The 17,753-nt window shown below is 66.6% G+C and overlaps 1 protein-coding gene across 2 annotated transcripts; it reads left to right on the top strand.

Annotated features, from left to right (window-relative positions):
* Window positions 1–11,946: 11,946 nt before the first annotated feature.
* Window positions 11,947–17,418, top strand: FSCN2 (fascin actin-bundling protein 2, retinal). 2 transcript variants are annotated; one of them, XM_053911163.2, is made up of 5 exons: window positions 11,947–12,927; window positions 16,101–16,257; window positions 16,482–16,603; window positions 16,909–17,094; window positions 17,181–17,418. In XM_053911163.2, exons 1-5 carry the CDS (start codon window positions 12,102–12,104, stop codon window positions 17,381–17,383), a joined length of 1,494 nt encoding a protein of 497 aa, XP_053767138.1. In that variant the 5' UTR covers window positions 11,947–12,101; the 3' UTR covers window positions 17,384–17,418. The 2 variants fall into 2 exon arrangements, with proteins under 2 accessions (XP_053767138.1, XP_053767139.1); XM_053911164.2 differs by having other exon boundaries at window positions 11,948–12,927; window positions 16,927–17,094.
* The last annotated feature ends 335 nt before the right edge of the window (window positions 17,419–17,753 follow it).

Genomic DNA, 17,753 nt, shown 5'->3' on the forward strand with positions numbered 1-17,753 from the left:
CCCGCGCTCGGCTCCGCCCCGCGCCCGCACCGCCCCCAACGGCCCCGCCCGCGCCGATCTGGCTCCGGAGACCCCGCGCCCGACGCCCCGCGCGAGTCGGCGCGCGGGTGGGGCAATCGGGAGTCCCCCGGGTTTGCGAGAGGGTCGCGGGGAGGATCCCGCGTGCCCGACCGGCCGGCCCCGCCCCGGGACTACTGCGCATTGTTGGGGAGGGCCCGGCTGCACCCCGAAACCGCCTGGCCCGTGGCCGGGCCGCGCCCCAAGTCGGGGTGTGTCGCCGCAGCCCAGACCCGCTGCGGGGCTTTGCACCCCCCGAGTCTCCGCAGGCTGTTTTCGGAGCCGGTGCCGGGCTAGGGGAAGGGTGGGCGGGGGCTCCCGCAGGCCGCCCTTGCGGCACTCTGGCCCGCGGGCCTGGGGCACCCCGGGGATCCGTAACCTCGCACCCCGTCCCACTGGGCAGCTATGACCGCTCAGAGGAGGGGGTGCCCTGCTCAGGGTCCCTGGCAGGGCACAGTGCAGACAGAGGCCGGTGTTACCCACACGTGACGCATCCTGCTCTTCAAACCGCAGCCCCGATTGTCCCCAAGCGCGCCTCCACTCCGGATTTGGGGCCACCCCACCCCCCATCCGCTAGGGAGAGAATGAGGCTTTCATTTAAATGACCTGGGGCATTGTCGGGAGACACAGAAGGGGAAACGACTTTCCCCAAGGGTTCACTCCTCGCTAGACTTGGGGGCATCAGTTTTCTCTATGCGCGGTACTAGGAGAGGGCCGGGCCTGGGGTGGGTCTGCTGCGCCTCTGCCCCGGGGCCGGGGCGCCCAAGGCAGTGTGTTCTCCCAGGTCTGGAGCGCGCCCTTTCCCCAGGAGCCTGTGCTGGGAGACCAGTCAGAGGCCGGTCCGCACCTGCTGGTGCCCGTGCTTTGGTTATGCCCAGAGGGAAAGAAGTGTGCTGCTTTTTCTTTGGGTTCACTTGAGCTTTGGGAACCGATCCGCAAGAGGGGTGGCAGTGGCATTAGGCAGAGGGAGGCTGGGAACTCGGCCATTGTCCCAGACACTCAGCTTGACTGGGGCAGGTGTCTGAGGTTGGAGGGGCAGAGTGGTTGGGGCCAGGCACCCCAAGAACCCTTCACGGTCAGCTGGTGACCACATTTGGGAATGAGGACGCTGGATCCAGAAGTGAAGCAGCTGCCCCACTCCCCTGCTCCCCTGCGGGCTGCAGTCCCCAGATGCCAGGGCCTTGCCCTTGGCCACCTGTGCCACTGGGCCTAGCTAGGTCAGCAACTCCCAGACTGTCCCGGGTGCAGGCGAGGCTAGCTGTCAGGTGCCTGCCCCACCCCAAGGGGCACTGTGGGGCTGGGCCTCCAGAAAGCCCACCCTGACTCGCTTCCACGGTGGGGGTGTCAATGATGCAAGGTGACTGATCCCACTTCGGGAGTCTCAAGATGTCACTCAGGACGTGGAGGAGGTGGAAAGTATCTAAGACCTCCCTGCTGTGTCTGCCCACCCCGTACTCCTGGAGGGCCCCCTTGATTTCGGGGGTGCCTTCCACCCCATCCAATTCCCTTTATCCTCCTTTGTCTGGTTTGTGCACGGAGGAGTGGGCGGCTTCTGGGGACAAATGGGGGCGCAGAGGCTCAGGGACCTCTATCCCCGCCCCCACGTCCCTAGTTTCCCACCTTGCACTCGTCAGGACGCCGGGTGCAAGGCCAAAGAGTCTCGAGGAAAGTGAGGCGAGGCCGAGATGCCCAGGGCTCCCCGTCAGTAAGGCGCCAGCCCCCCACCTGCCGGGCTGGGAGGCGGCAGCGGGGAAAGTTTCTACCCCTAACGAAGCTGTGTCACTGGCTGCGGGGAAGTCAAGGTGCGGCCGCAGGTGTGCGGGCGGAGCGCGGTGGAGAGTGGTGCGGCCATATTTGGCGATTTCGGCGCCGCCCGGGAAACCGCGTCCAGGGCAGCCCTGTCCCCGCCTGCCGCCGGCCCTGAGTCACCGGCGGGGCGGGGGACGGAAGTAACGGACGGCCGGCGCCGGGAGCGCTCCTAGCCTTATTTAGTCAAGGAGCCCGCAGATTGGCCATCGGAACAAAGGGGCGGTGGCGGGGCGGCCCCGGAGCCTCCGAGGGGCGGGGAAAGGAGGGGGCGGCTGCCGTTCCCCACCCCCACGCCCGGCCCTCCGCGCCTCCCGGGAACCCTGTCGCCCCCCAGCCAGGCCGAGCCGCGAGGGGTGGGGCGATGTGGGCGTGTCTGTGGCCCCCGAGGTCTGGTGGCCGCCGAGGTGGGGGGTGCGGAACTGGACGCCTGGTGGGTGAGGACAGGGACGACCGTAGCCAAGGAAGAACCACCCGAAGCCCGGAGTAAGGGGACGCGCTGGGGCCAGGCCCCAGATGGAGCGAGCCCATCCCCCAGTCCTCCTGGCGCGGGGACTGCGGAAGCGCCGCATTCTGCGTCCAGATTTTTCAGTTTTGCAACGGGGCAGTGCGAGGCCTCGCCCAAGGTCATCGCAGGGCTGTGGTCTGTGAAGTGCAGGGCCGCCCCTGCCCCGACAGCGGGGGTCCCTGGGGAGGGGTCTGTGTGGATGAGCAGCCGGGGCCGGTGTTGAGGGGACCCTGCGGAGGAGAGAGCGCCAGCGGCCGCCCCCCTGCCCTCCCCCAAGCGGGTGTGTTCATCCAATCTGAGGACGGACACTTAGGGCTCGAGAAATATGTGATTTTTTTCTAGCTCAGTGCTGCCTTCCGTGGATTTGTTGCGATCTTGGTGGGTCTGATTTCATCTTCCGTCCACTTAATGGCTGAGAAAAGTGCAGAGGAGGGCGGGGTGCCACTTGCTGGGAAGTGTGGCTGTGCTGAGGCCTCCCCAGGCCCGCCTCCTGGCCTGGGCCCTGCCAGGCAGCCCGGGCTCAGGGGCCTTCCCACCTCTTCCTCCCTCTGACACCCACGATACCTGTCATCTCCCTGCTCCAGCCTCTAGGGTTGCTCCCCAGGATCTGGGTCAACTCCACACCTCACAGCACAGCCCAAAGCCCATCTCCACCCACCTGCACCGTCCATACCCCTCGGCCTCCAGCCCACCTCTAGCCACTTCCCAACCAGCTGGCTGCCGCCCCTCAGGCAGGCAGCAGGGTAGGGACCTTGGCGATGAGGCCCCCGACTCCTGGCCTTTGCCCCTGCTATTCCACCTGCCAGGAATGCCTTTCTTTCCCTCCTGGGGTGGATCCTGGGACAGGAAACCGGAAGAACAGGTCAAGTCTGGAGTGCGATTAACACTAAGCAGCCAGGTCAGTCGCAGGCAGCGCCACCACGTACCAAGCCTGCAAGCTGGGGGAACGCGCAGGCCGCCTTTGCAAGTCTTCTGGAAATCTAAAATCATCTCGCCGTGAAGACTTCGTTGTAAAAAGTCCAAGGAAGCCCTGAGGGGTGGGGCTCAGTTGGTTGGGCATTGTCCAGCAAAGCTAAAGTTCACCGGTTTGAATCCTGGTCCAGGCACTTAGGAGAAGCAACTGATTGGTGTTTCTCACATCGCTGTTTCTCTCCCTCGCTTTCTCTCTCTCTAAAAATAAATAAATAAAATCTTTTTAAAAATCCAAGGAAAACCAAACTTCCCCTGCTCTCAACTCACTGTCCTATTCCCTGACCTGTGGGCTGGTCGAATGTCACCTAAGGCCCACTCAGGGTGCTGAGCGGGCTCCCACGGGGGCGGGGCAGCCCCTGGACTGGCCCTGTCTCTGGAACAGTAGTCCCTAGGGCTGCCCTGGTGACAAGGAGAGGTTCCCGCCAGCGTGGCTTACCTGCCTCAGCCTCGGGTTGAAGGGCAAGGTCAAGGGCTGCCCAGCGGGCACTTCTCCAGCACTGCTCAGAGTGGGGCACAGGAGGTCCCGCAGCCTAGGGCTTCCCTGGGTCTGGGCTCAGCCCCCTCCAGCGCCCAGCCCGTAGCCCTGAGGGCCTTCAGAGTGTCAGCCATTCGGTTGCCGCGGTGAGGCGAGCCAGTTCTGTGTGCTCATCACTGCCAGGAGTCATCTTGGGGGGGCCTCACGTGCTGTCCACTTCTCACTGCCCAAGGACACAACCGCGCCACTTCACAGTGGGGAAACTGAGGCTCGTAGTGTGCCTCCCACAGGAAGTTTAGGGGGTTAGGTGCAGAGAGACACCCAGATCAAGGGTCCCAGAGCCCCTCCCCTCCTGCCTGCTGCTCTGGCATAGGAGGGCTCCAGGCCTTTCAGAGACAGGCCCCACTGGCGTCTGGCTAGGTTCTCCATCTCCCGACAGGGGTGGCTGGGGCGGCGGCGACCGGGGAGGCCCCTGGAAGAGCGCTGGGCTGGGAGTCAGGACCTGGTCCCCCGGGCCTCAGCTCTGTGAGGGGTGTGGGGCCCATCAGACTCTGAGGCTAGTGGCCCACCTGCCCTGGATGACAGGTCTGGGGACAGGAAGCCACTGGGTGACCCAGCACACCTTCCCTCCCAGGCCTCACCGCTGAGGTTCACCAGGCCTCGGGCCTCGTTATCCCAGGTGTCCATCTTTGGTGACGACTCAGAAGCACTGAGCGCTTCTGTGCATCAGAGGGGGGCAGTCGTGGGGCCTTGCTCTGCTTCGAGGGCACTCCCCAGGCCCCCCTGCCTGTAGGTGGACTGCCCCCACCCCCGGCCCCCACCAGTGGTTCTTACTGGCAGGGAGCCAAAGCCAGGATCCAGGGCACCCACCAGGCCACAGCACCCCTGGCATGTCCCTGACCCACATGGTGTCTGCTGGTCCACCCGCCTCCTGCTTCCCTGCAGCTGACGTTGCAAATCAGGTCACTGGTACTTCTGCCTCCTGCTGCCTCAGATGGGACCTGCCCCTGCCCCTTCAACTAGTGCACCTGTGGCTCCCTGCCCGCCAGCCCCCAACAGTGCCTAGGCCTCCTCTGTGAGGGACTCAGACCCTCCTCTGGCCTCGAGGAGGAGGTCTCCCCACCTGCCACCTGAATACTGTCCGTCCCCGACCTCCTCCCCAGAGGGTTAGGTCGGCCAGAGTAAAGGGAATCAAGTGTGCTGGGAGCCTGGCACAGCGCCTGGCACCCACCCCCTCAGGCAGCGAGGATGGAGGCAGAGGGAGCGGAAAGGGAAGTGCCACACTGAGGGAGTGGGCAGGGGAGAGCCCCGCAAGCGCCCACCCCAACCCTGACTCAGACTGCAGGGAGAGATGGCTGTAGGGCTGAGAGGGAAGGGAGCCTGTCTGCCCCCAGGGACCTGCCTCCACACAGCTGTAAGTTCCAGGGGCGCGGGGAACAGGCGGGTCCTTGAGGCAAAACAGACAAGATGCACCGATGGCCTGCCAGAGTGGGGTCAGGGTGCGGTATAGGCAGGAGGCCGCTTCTCTGGGCACTCTGTCCTCCCCGCCACTGTCCCCAGGGTGGGCACAGTGGAGGGAGGTGGGGTCCTGACCAGCCATCCTAGCCATAGCCGTCCCTCCTTCCCCGGCACTGGCTTCCGGGGGGCGGGGGGCGGGGCCCGGCGCAGCAGGAGAGGGGGGCCGCCCCAGCAGACAGGGTAGTACACCCCCGGGGGAGCTGGTCTGATCCCGCGGCGCACGTGGGACCCCCCTGGGCACTCTCTTCTAGGCCCAGCCCAGAGCCTCGCGTCCTCGTTTGTCCGGGGGCGGCACCCAGATCGCACATCCTGGGTCGTCCCACCCACGCTCCGCCCAGCCTGGTCCCGCCCCTGGGAACCTGGTCCCACAACTGGCTTTCCCTGCGCCCGTTGGGGACTTCGCTGGTGTATGCAGGAGAAATAGGGCCCGGAGAGGCTGGGTGGGCCCGGGAGGGAAAACCAGTCGGCGATCCCCAAGCTGCGCAAACTGGGGCCGGAGGCCTGGGACGCCCTGCCTGCCTGTACCTATCCTTGAGGTGGTCCTGCCTCCCCGCGGCCATTCTGTGCCCCCACTGTCAGCTGGCTTCCGACCTGGTGCCAGAGCCCCCGCTCCTCCACCACAAACCCCGCATCTACTCTGCTCCAGCGGGGTGTGGCCAGGGCAGTGTCTGCGGTCCAGGCCCTGGAGGCGGGGGCAGTGTCTGCGGTCGGCTCGCCCCTCGCCCGGCGAGCACTAGGGACACTGCCCCGAGAGGCGAGGCACTTAAGACGCCCTGGCCAGGAGGGGGCGCCCAGCTCCCGGGCAGTCCCGTGTCATTCCCAGGCGGGCCGCTAGGTGGGTCCCGCTGTCGGAGCTGGGCCCTGGGGCCCTGTGGAGGTGAGGAGGCCAAAGGCGCCTGCCTACCCCAGCCCGCCCCGCCCTGCTGGGTCTGGGGAGGCGCCCTGGGCCGAGGGCCTCCGTGGAGTCACCACGTCCAAGGGTGACGCAGAGCAGCTTGGGAGTGGCCGGTGACTTCAGCCAGTGCTGACGCAGGGAGAGAAGGTGGTGTACGGGTCAGCCCGCACACAGGGCAATGGGACAGGGCAGGGCCAGCTCACCCAATGTACGCACGGCACCCACACAGGGACCCCAAAGCTAGGGCCGCTCGGGGACCTGGTGTGCGTGTCTGCTGAATACACGGCAGCACCCAGCAGATACTCAATTCAGGGAGAATGACCGGGAAGCTCAGAGAGGTTGGCGTTGGTTCCGCTTCCCACCGCAGGAAGGGTGGAGCCAGGGTCGGAGGGTCGGGCCTCTGAGACACCCCCACCCCACCCCCATGCGCATACCCTGCTGTCTGTGGGAGGCCGCGGGACAACAAGGGGGTGGGTGCTGGCAGGGGGCAGCCTCAGGGGTCCTGCAGGACTGCACTGGGGTACTGGGGAGCCCTGGAAGGCCCTGGGGTGGGTGGGGGAAGGAGCAGAGGGCAGAGGCAGGAGGTGGCCCTGAAGGTGAAGCCGAGGGGGGTGGAGAGAGCAGGGCAGGGTCGGTCACTGTGAGGGAAGGCTGAGGGCAGCACGCCCACTTCCCTGCATGACAGGCTCTGGCCTCGGGGTGTCTCTGATTGCTGGAGCTGCTCTCCCGCATGGGGGTCTCGCTCTGTCCCTGACCCCCCCCCCACCGACCTCTCCAGGGGGCTTCCCCACCCCAGGCCCCTCCTTCCTGTCTTGGCCACTTTGAGGCACAGGCTGCGCAGATCCTTCAGTTCTTGGGAGTTTTCTTGGATGATTTCTTTCGCAATTTCTTTGCCGTTTCATTTTCTCTGTTCCTTTTGGGGGGGGGGGATCTCTATTAATTGAGTGTCAAAGCTACGAGATGCACCCATGAATATTTTTATCTTTTCTTCCATTTGTCTTTGTTTTGTTTTTTTTCATAACTTTCTGGGATTTTTTTTTTTTTTTACTTCCTTTGACCTGCGGTGGAATCTTTCATTCCAGTCTAGCATTTAACCTTCTGTTCTGGGACAAGTTCACTTACTAACTGGTTACCACTTGCCGCACTTGCCATCTGGTTCTTGTTGCACCTGAGTTCCTGACAGGCGTTGACCTGTCTCAGCCTCCAACCTGCGTGCCTGGAGACCCAGGTGGGCAGGGAGCAGATGTCTGTCTTCTTGAAGTGGGTCTGGTCCTCCAGCTGAGCCCCAGGCAGCCAGGGGCCCTCTGAGACAGTCTCGGGGATGCTCCTCTCTCATCCTAGGGATGTGCCAAGGTCCTGGGGTTTGGGTGTGGAATGATCGCCCAAGTCCACGGGGCACCTCAGGGGGCTCAGATGCCCTTGGTTCTGTCCTCATGGTCCTTGGGGACTTTTGGCCTTGCTGCAGCCCTCAGGCCTCCAGTCTCTCCCTCCCCTGTGAGGTGCCCTCCCTGCCCTCCCTGCCAGAATGAGCTCCCCTTGCTATGATTTGCAGAGACAAAGGCCAGGAGACGCCACAGCTTGGTGTCCTGCCAGCCCCACACAGGCTTCCCCAGTCCAGCCAGAGGCTCTGTGCCTGGTGGGCAGGGCAGGCAGGAGAGGATCCATGGATTTCAAGGGGCCGCCCTGCCAAGCCCAGGAAGGGGTCCTGGGGGGTTTCATAGGGAGCAGACGGGATGTACGGGCTGGGTACCCCACTGTCTGTGTACATGGCACAGTCTGGGCGCTGAGCCTCTCCCCACTCTGCTCGTTCCAACACTGCCCCCTGTCCCGCCGAGGGGGGTTGTCACCCTAAACCGCCTGCAGGCCTCAGTAAACCAACCCTCCTGGGCCAGAGAGAGGGAAGCAGGGCCCCACCCGCCATGTAAGGGGAGCCGTGGGCGGCAGAGAGCTCGGTCATGAAAAAGTCATGAGGCGGCCGAGCTGGAGCCCATGTTCAGGAGTGACGTGGGAGGCTGGGCCCCGGGCCTGGCCACGTGAGACCCCAGGGCCGGCGCTGGGCCGGGCGCCCAGGAGATCCGGGCCTGGGCTGTGCCCACCTGCACCCAGGCTGGCAGGGTGGCCTGGCCTCGTGGGGCAGGGGCCCAGCAGGGGGTGGGTCGGTGTGGCCTGCTGGTGGAGGGGCAGAGTGCCAGGGCAGGGCGGGAGCCCAATGCCAGGAGAGCAGCAGGTGGCCAGGCCTGGGGCCGAGGGGCTCTGGAAAGCAGGGTGGGCGTTGGGATTTCCTCCACGGCAGTAACTCTGGAACCTCGCTGCCCGCAGGCAGGTGCGGCTGGCGACACCCAGAACAGGGGCTAGGGCCTGGGGTGGACCTGGGAAGGTGGGACCCGTGGAGGTCCCTCAGCAGTAGGGCTGCCAGGCCTCCGTCCTGGGCCATTTCCCAGTTTCCAGGGCTCCCAGCCAGCCAAGGCGGGAGCCACCCCGCCCCCAGCCGGCACACACAGGAGACCTGTGCCAGCGCACGCCACCAGCAGCAGCATCGCCCAGCACCCAGCCTGGCATGCGGGCTGGTCACCATGGCAGCAGGCCGGGTGCTGGCAGGAGCCCAGGCTGGCGCTAGTGTCCAGGGCCGGTGGTCTAGATGGGCTGAGGTGGAGGTCCTTTCCCTGCAGCCCCGGGGGGCTTGGTGGGGGAGAGGGCAAGACCCTCTGAGAGGCCAGGCCCGCCCAGCCCCCAGCCCCTGGGAAAGGAGTCCTGTCCTGAGAGCTCTGGGCTGGACACCAGGGACCAGGACCTTTGAACTAGCCCTCCATGCCCCTGGCCCATCTGGACACCCCTAATAGGGGCCAGGGCTGAGGACCAGTCCCGCCTTGTCTGCTGGGGGCTCCCCGCAGCTGAGGGGTCCCCTGCCTCCCGGGCCCACTGTAGCCACTAGCGTCCCTTTGGCTGTGTCTAGCCACTGACGGTCCCTCCCTGAGGAAGGGCCGGGTGCTGCTCACCCCCATGGCCTCTTGGTGGCCCTCAGGACAAGGCGCCCCTGGCATAAAACCTGTTTCAGACGGCACGTCGGGTGGCCTGACCGCTGGTCCGGCAGGCGCAGGTGGCAGCCTGGGGCACTCCCTGCGGCACATCCTGTCCCAGGAGGGGACAGTGTCAGTGTTGGGGGTGAGTCGGGGCAGGCTGGGCGGGACATGGTGGTGGGCACGTCTGTGGGCCCCCAGTGAGTGGCTGTGTGGACCTCCTCATCGCCCTGCTGGGCAGCCGGGAGTGGGCCAGCTGCAGGTCCAGGGCCACGCCTTCCAGGCCGTGACCGGCCCTGCCCTTCCCCGACTGTGCGTGGTTTCTCACACACACACATGCACTCACACACACACGTGCATGCACGAGGCGGAGCTCAGCCGGGCACACAAGAACCCCAACATGGAAAGGTCACGGGACTCATTAAGTACCTACTATGTGCCAGAGCCGTGGGGGGTTCCAGAAAGGAACCGTGGCCCTAGCAGGCAACTGGGCAAGGCGAGGGTCTCGGGTCCTGCGGGAGTGGCTGGGTTGGTGGGGGACTCTGCACACGGCCTTTCTCCAAGGGCGCGGGCCTGGGAAGCCCGCCTGTGAGAGTCCCCCTGGGGCCTGACGGCCACCCCCGGCAGGCGCCCCACCCCCCCCTGGGACTGCGGGGCCCCAGGACTGAGAGGCCGTGGCCATGCTGGCTCTGCCGCCAAGAGGCTGCCCGGCGGCCAGGCTTCCTCTGCCAGGCACGTGGTGCCGTGAGTGCCCTGCCAGCACCAGCCAGCCCCGACTTGGCCTTCCCGCCTGCCCCAGCCCTGCTCCAGGGCCGCCTGGCTGGGGGTTCGGGCTGTAGGTGAGGGGGACCGTGGGCACAGCTGCCCTCATGCACAGACAGGCGGACAGCACCGGGGCTTGTCACCTGGCTGAGCTCGCTCTGCAGAGGGGCGTCTGGCTGCACCCACCTGGGCCTGCGGCGTGCCCTCCAGGGGCCAGGGCCAGAGGCTCAGGCAGAGACTAAGTGGTGTGGCCCTGGAGCAGGGGCCACTTCCTCTCCACGAAGTGCCTGGCGGCACTGTCCCCGAGGAGGGGCCTCCAGCCCATCCCTCCTGACCTGGGGGTGGTTCTCTGCATCCGGGCTGGGCCCCAGTCCCCGCCATGTCTGCCCACACCAGGCCGGCTAGGGGGCCGCCCAGGGCTGGGGAAAGAAGGAAGGGCTCCTGGCCCTGTGTCCAACCCCAACCACGGACCTTTGTGCCGCCTGCCACCCCACCGCCTGGGGCTCACACGCTCCGTCCAAGCCCATTTCCATCTGCTGGAGCCCCACGGCCTGGGGCCCGACGTGGCCTCAAGTCGGCTGCAGGGCTGTGCCGGGGCCCTCCAGGGCCCCCGAGGATGCAGCGGGCCTCTGGGCCCCGTGGCTGGAAGTGCCCCGTGGTCCCAGGTCCCAGTCCCTAGGGAGCCCAGAGGGTCACACGCTGTGACGAGGAAGAAGACACCACGCTGGCCCAGGCCCAGGTTGGGCAGCTCTGGTTTCACTACTTGGCTCCCAGCCCCTGAGGCAGGTGCAGGAGACAGACAGGCCCGGCCGAGCTGAGCAGGCCACCACAGGTCCCCAAAGACAATCCCTGGGGCTCAGCAGGGTGGGGTGCAGGGGAGGCCCAGCAGCTGGGGCTGGGAGGTGCCAGGTTTGGAGGTGGCCAGTTTCTGACCTCTCCTAGCCGGCCTCATCACTACACAGCCCCCGGGACGGGCCAGTTTCTCTGGCGATGTGGACGGCTGTTCAGGAGTCCCCAGGGCCATTGACCGAGGCTGGTTTTACCAGGGCTCCCCCACAGAGCAGGGTAGGCAAGAGGTCCGCTTGGACCTGGGCCTGCCGCCTCCAAGATGACATCGTTGTCTGCTCCACACTCTCGCTCCCGTGTCCCCTCCGTCGGCCCGGGGTTCCCATCAGCAGGTGTCATTGTGTCTGTCACATGGCTGCCGTCTCGGCTGCAAGCAGGGGCCCTCCCCTGGGGCCAGCACAGCCAGGCCACCCAGCCCAGTGGGGACAGGGAGCTGGCTCCCTCTCTGCACTGCCCGCCCGGGCTCGGGTCTTAGGCCACAGGTGCTGGGACCAGGCGCTCAGCCCACTCACTAGGCCTGACACCCCTGCTGCCACTCGCCCAGCCCCGGCCACACTTAGGGGGCATCAGGCCAAGGGCCCTGGGGCAGCCTCGGGGGGCTGCAGGACGCAGGCTGCGGGTCGCCAGGCGGGTCGCGGTGCCCCTGGAGGCAGGAATCAGAGAAGCAGTAACTGGATCTGGGACTGTGATCGGGTTGCGGCCGCGCCGTTTTCCACCAGGCGGCTCTTGCTGCGCCGGGAAGGAGCTGGGCAGGGCTGGTGGGTCCACGCGGTGGGTCTGGGGGCCCTTAGGTGGGTGGTGAGGAGGAGAGAGCCAAGAGGTGCCAGGGCCACGAGGGAGGAGACAGGGCGGTAGCCCAGGCCGCAGCAGCCGCTGGGGACCACCCGGAGCAGGTCAGGCCCTTGGCGGGGGCGCCCTCTGGCCCCAGGATCCGGCTCGAGCCCTGCCGCAGTCCGGGAGCGGCTGAAATCCAAGCTGGGGTGAGGACGGGCGGGCAGCCGCTGCCCCTAAGCCGGCCCAGGTCTGATCCGCCTCCCACCCGCCCTCTCCTGCCCGCTGGTCATGTAAGAGCTGCCTGGGCCCTCGGCCACTGGTCAGGACAGCGTCCGAGCAGGCAGCAGGTCCATGACGCCGGCAGGGCCTGGGGGCCACGGGCCAGCCCAGCCGAGCCGGGCCTCGGGGGGCCACTGGGGGCCGTGAGCACGCAGAGAGAGCTGTCCAGGACCCTGCCGGGCAGTCCCCAAGATGCCTACCAATGGCCTGCACCAGGTGCTGAAGATCCAGTTTGGCCTCGTCAATGACAGTGACCGCTACCTGACAGCAGAGAGCTTCGGCTTCAAGGTCAACGCCTCGGCACCCAGCCTCAAGAGGAAGCAGACATGGGTGCTGGAGCCTGACCCCGGCCAGGGCACCGCCGTGCTCTTCCGCAGCAGCCACCTGGGCCGCTACCTGTCGGCTGAGGAGGACGGGCGTGTGGCCTGTGAGGCGGAGCGGCCTGGCCGGGACTGCCGCTTCCTGGTGCTGCCGCAGCCTGACGGGCGCTGGGCGCTGCAGTCCGAGCCACACGGCCGTTTCTTTGGTGGCACAGAGGACCGGCTGTCCTGCTTCGCCACCACCATCTCCCCGGCGGAGCTGTGGACGGTGCACCTGGCCATCCACCCACAGGCCCACCTGCTGAGCGTGAGCCGGCGGCGTTACGCGCACCTGTGCCCGCAGGAGGACGAGATCGCGGCGGACAGCAACACGCCGTGGGGCGTGGACGCGCTCATCACCCTCATCTTCCGGAACCGGCAGTACTGCCTCAAGTCCTGCGACAGCCGCTACCTGCGCAGCGACGGCCGCCTGGTCTGGGAGCCTGAGGCCCGCACCCGCTACACCCTGGAGTTCAAGGCTGGCAAGCTGGCCTTCAAAGACTGCGATGGCCGCTACCTGGCTCCTGTGGGGCCTGCGGGCATGCTCAGGGCTGGCCGCAACACTCGGCCCGGCAAGGACGAGCTGTTCGACCTGGAGGAGAGTCACCCGCAGGTCGTGCTGGTGGCCGCCAACCACCGCTATGTGTCCGTGCGGCAAGGTGAGGGGTGCGGCGGGGCCAGCCACCCTGGCCCAGGCGTGGGGGTGCGGCCTCATGTCCGAGTGGTGCAGACGTGTGTGCGGGGGCGAGGGGAGGGGCTGGATGGACTCGAGTGGGCAGACCATGGTGGGGCTGCTGGCTCACCATCAAGGGCTGCTGGCTTTGGGGTCAGAAGGGAGGGGCTCCATCTCAGGCTCCTGGGTGCTGCTGATCACCCCACAGGCGGTGCCAGGGGTGGGGGCTTTGCCCTGCCGATCCCAGACTGTCCCAGCTCCCGCCCCTTCTCACCCACCATTGCACTTTCTGAACTTAAAGGAAACTGGGGAGGGTGCCAAAGCCAGGCTAAGAGCCAGCAAAGCCGGGGGTGTGGGGCAGAGCCGTGGTCCCACACTCTCCTGTGGCTGACCCAGGGGTGGGGCAGGACCTTGGGGTCCCTCCAGTATGGGGGACCCAGAGGATGCAGGGCACTGACAGCCCCTCCCAGGTCTGTGCTTGGCAGGAAGGCTCTGTCTGCCTGTTGGGTTCAGCCTGGCTCCCCTGTCTCCCCGGTCATTGGTCACCTGCCTCATGTGACTGGTGGGTCCTTTCACACACAGTCAAACACCTGTAGGCAGCTCCTACATCCCGCTGAGGAAGCCAAGGTCCCAGAGGGGCTCGTGCTGCTAGGGGTCACCTCGGGCTCTGTCAGCAGTCTCAGCTCGTCCCACTCAGGCTCCTGGTTCTGTGCACCCAGGAGTGACCCTGACCTGGCACAGGGCCACTCTGTCCAGAGAGCAGAGGCCCCGACATGAGCACATGCGAGCGGTGGCCTCACTGTGGCTGGAAGGGCCCTGCCTGCGACGGTGTCCTCGAGGCCAGGCCAGCACAGGGGCAGGCGTTCCACAACCTCCTGAGCACTCGTCCAGGCGTGTGGCCCGGCCCTGGGCTCTGACTGCAGGTGGACAGCCCTGACCCTGCCCACCACAGGCCCTGGGGTCTAGCCGCACCAGCGTGGTGCCCGGGCCCGCGTGCTTGGTTTGTCAGTGACACACTGGCCGTGAAGCGGAAGGGCCCCTCTGGGTCAGAGGAGGTGCTGGCCGCAGCATCTGCACGAGCTCCGCTCGCGAGCCAGACTCATGGTGCCGCCGGAGGTGATGGCAGCGGCGGTAAGGGTGGCTGTGGTGACTGAGACGGTGCTGCAGGTTCTCCCAGAGACTCTGGCGGAGGCGGTGACAGTGTGGTGTTGGTGTTGGTGGTGACACTAGCAGTGTTGACGGCGTTGGTGGTGATGGTGGCAAGGGACAGGGCTGTAGGGATCACTTTTCACTCACTGGCACCCTGGAACGGTGGCCAACAACCAGACCCACCGCCCGCCGCAGAGGGGCCCCGCACTTGCCCCCCCACTTCCCGTGCAATTAGCCGACGGCCCCTGGCCCGGCCCCCGGAGGTTCGGGGTTGACTTGGCACCCAGGGAGTCAGGAAGAGGATGTGGCATCTCAGTCCGGGGGGCGCATCCCTCCATCCAAGGCAGCTGGAGCGGCACCTGGGCCCCGGGCATCTTCCTTACCAGGTGGCCCCTAAACCGCAGCTGCCTGCTTTCTCCTCCCTATGAGGCCACCTTGCTGGCCCTGCCCCGTGCACGGCAGTCAGCATCTTGCCCAGAGCACCAGAAAGACGGCTGCAAACTGGTGACCCACCAGGACATCAAGTGTGTCCTGAAAAGGGTTTCTGGAGGCCCAGGAGAGGGCAGTCCCAGGCAGGACACCTTGCCAGCTCAGCGGCAACACCTAAGCCCTCTGCTCGTTCCCCTCCGAGGACCCCTGGGAGTGCCCCTGGGACAGCTCTGTCCATGGGCAGGCACCCTCATGGCCGGGCCTCATATCCAGAAGGGACACAGGCCGGAGGAAAGGGGGGCCTGGGCTCCCCTCGTCTTTACAGGGGTGAGGGGAGCTCTTCTGTAACCCCGCAGAGCCCACCAGTGCCCGCCCATCCACTGCCCAGCCAGCTCCTCCTGGGCGCTGGGCTCTGGGCCGGCACAGCCCGGCCTCAAGGTCGGGGCCCCCATGTGGCTGTGTGGCAGGGAGCCCCCCAGGCCGCGTCCTGTCTGCAGGGCTGTGTGGGACTCACTGGGGATGGCAGCAGAGGCGTGCAGCCCAGCCTCCCCCGTCAGCACCTGCAGACTGTCCCCGGCCCCAGCCCAGAGCGGTCACGGGAATGGGACATACCAGTTGTCACCACTCCCTGCAGACCATCGGTGCCGGGAGGGAAGGGCTGTTCTCTGTGCTGCCCCCGACCGCGAGCCCAGAGCGGTGGGCACACACTGAACTGTTCACTCTCACTGCCAGGTGCAAGGTGGGATGGCCATGAGGACACTGGCCTGGCCACCTTCTCCTCTGGGCTGTGACCCGACTGTGGGGGGAGGCCCAGCCCTGCCTTGTGCCCAGCCTGCCTGCCAGGGGGCAGGGTGGGACAGGATCTGGCCTCAACCCTCAGGCCCCCAGCTGGACATGCCGGGGCCTGAGGGGGGCGGGGCTCTGTGACCTGCCACACCACCCAGACTGGCCAGTTGCCATGGAAACAGAAACTCAGTTTATGGGAAGATACTATGGAGGCCCCAGAGCCTGCCAGCTGCCCCCCATCTGAGCATGGACACTCCTCTGTCCCTGGCCCAAGACCCCAGGCACGGCCTCAGTAGTCTCGGCCTTCCCTAGGACACCAGGGAGGCCCTAGATATGAGTGGGAGGCTAGGGAGGTGACAAGGGACCAGCCCCTGTCCAGACCCAAGAGTGGACCCCAGGCCTTGGCTGTGTCCTGGGCCACAGTGCCAGGAAGGACAGGGGCCTCTGCCCACACAGGGCCTGAGGGGCCAGGTATAAATAGAGGCCCTGTGAGTGCTGGGCCAGGAGGGGAAGCAGGCAGATTACCTGCTGATTAGTAGGCCAGGGATTTGCCAGCACGGAAGGGCCAGCTCCTGGCCGAGGTCGGAGCTCGGGGAGCAGCGTATGGGGTTCCATGTGCCCCCACGGCCCTGGGGACAGAGCTCCCAGACCCTTTGTGGAGCAGCTTCCGAATCCTCTCAGGTTCTAGATGAGCCCCTTCTGGCTTCGGGGTTGCCCCAAGCGTTGCTGCCCCACCCGTCTGCTCCCCACCCACCCAGGGAGAGGCGTGAGGGGCTTTCCTTCTCTTCCCTCCAGGGATCAATGTCTCAGCCAACCAGGATGAAGAGCTGGACCACGAGACTTTCCTGATGCAGATCGACCGGGAGACAAAGAAATGCACCTTCTACTCCAGCACTGGGGGCTACTGGGCCCTGGTGACCCACGGGGGCATCCAGGCCACAGCCACGCAAGTGTGAGTGGGCCATCCCCACACCCGCCCCGCCCTGAAGATCTTGTAGCAGCCCCGCTGGGAAGAACGCCTACGGGGGTGGGGAGAACTCTTAGCCGGCCTATCAGTGGAAAGCAAGAGCCTGCCCCTCCCCCGGGGGGCAGTGTCGCACTGGAGGGGTATGGGAAGCCCTGGACCCCAGCCCGGGTGCACTGCCACTCTGAAGGGACCTTGCCCTGCCCCTCCAGCTCGGCCAGCACCATGTTCGAGATGGAGTGGCGAGGCCGGCGGGTGGCTCTCAAGGCCAGCAATGGGCGCTACGTGTGCATGAAAAAGAACGGGCAGCTGGCAGCCATCAGCGACCTCGTGGGTGAGCACTCTCCACCCGCCCAGAGACCCTGTGTCCGTCCGCCAGGAGCAGCCCCTCCCCCTCGTGGGGACTGGCTGCTGTCCCGGCCCCGGCTGGTCCAGACCACCGCTATGGACAGCAGCCATCAGCCGAGTGGTTAGGTCCCAGAGCGCCCTCCTCTTCATGACACCTTCGGGGCGCCCAGGGTAGGGGGCAGCAGGCCCGTCGCGAGATCACTGACAAGGGCAGACCCGGGCCGGGAGCCTGAGCCTCGGGGAGCTCTTCCTGGGGAGCCCCTGTCGCGCCCGCCTGACTGGCTGGGACAGGGATGGCTCTCCCCGCAGGCGAGGATGAGGAGTTCATCCTCAAACTCATCAACCGGCCCATCCTGGTGTTGCGCGGCCTGGACGGCTTCGTGTGCCACCGCCGCGGCTCCAACCAGCTGGACACCAACCGTTCAGTCTACGACGTCTTCCACCTAAGCTTCAGCGACGGCGCCTACCAGATTCGAGGTGCGGGGCAGGGAGCCAGGGGAGCGCGCGGGCGGCGCGCCTTGCGCGGCACCGGGGCGCCCCGCCGACAAACACTTGCTCCGCAGGCCGCGGCGGGTTCTGGCACACCGGCAGCCACGGCAGCGTGTGCAGCGACGGCGAGCGCGCCGAGGACTTCCTCTTCGAGTTCCGCGAGCGCGGCCGCCTGGCCATCCGCGCCCGGAACGGCAAGTACCTGCGCGGCGGCGCGTCGGGGCTGCTGCGCGCGGACGCGGACGCACCTGCCGGGGTCGCGCTCTGGGAGTACTGAGTACCCTTCCCCTTGTCACCCATTAAACCGAGTCTGTCTCAGAGGCTGTCACGCTCCTGGCGGTGGCTCTGGGTGGGCGCGGAGTGTCAGCGCCGCGGGGCAGGGGACGCGCCTGGTCACTCAGCGCGGAGCCCCGGAAGAGCGTCCTCGCCCACCGCGACCGTCTCTGGGTCCTGCGGTTCGCGCTACCTCGCCAACCTCATGCCCAGGAGACGCAGCCTGAAGCCTGCCCGGGAGGAAGGGCCAGCGGGTCAACCCCCCCCCCTCCAACCCCGCAGGACCACAGGAATGGGTGGGTGAGCGCTCCTCCGCTTGTCCCGCCCCCCACCTGGGAGGTGCAGCAAGGCTGGCCAGTTGGGGGGTCTTCCGG

The sequence above is a fragment of the Desmodus rotundus genome, chromosome 9 (genome assembly GCF_022682495.2).
Source record: "Desmodus rotundus isolate HL8 chromosome 9, HLdesRot8A.1, whole genome shotgun sequence".
In the NCBI taxonomy this organism is placed as follows: Eukaryota; Metazoa; Chordata; class Mammalia; order Chiroptera; family Phyllostomidae; genus Desmodus; species Desmodus rotundus.

What these genes read in the sequence shown, in the direction of transcription:
- FSCN2 (XM_053911163.2), top strand. Translation starts at nt 12,102, where the DNA reads ATGCCTACCAATGGCCTGCACCAGGTGCTGAAGATCCAGTTTGGCCTC. An exon ending in AGCCATCAGCGACCTCGTGG is followed by an intron (nt 16,604 to 16,908) that starts GTGAGCACTCTC and finishes TGGCTGGGACAG; the next exon opens with GGATGGCTCTCCCCGCAGGC. An exon ending in CGGCGCCTACCAGATTCGAG is followed by an intron (nt 17,095 to 17,180) that starts GTGCGGGGCAGG and finishes CTTGCTCCGCAG; the next exon opens with GCCGCGGCGGGTTCTGGCAC.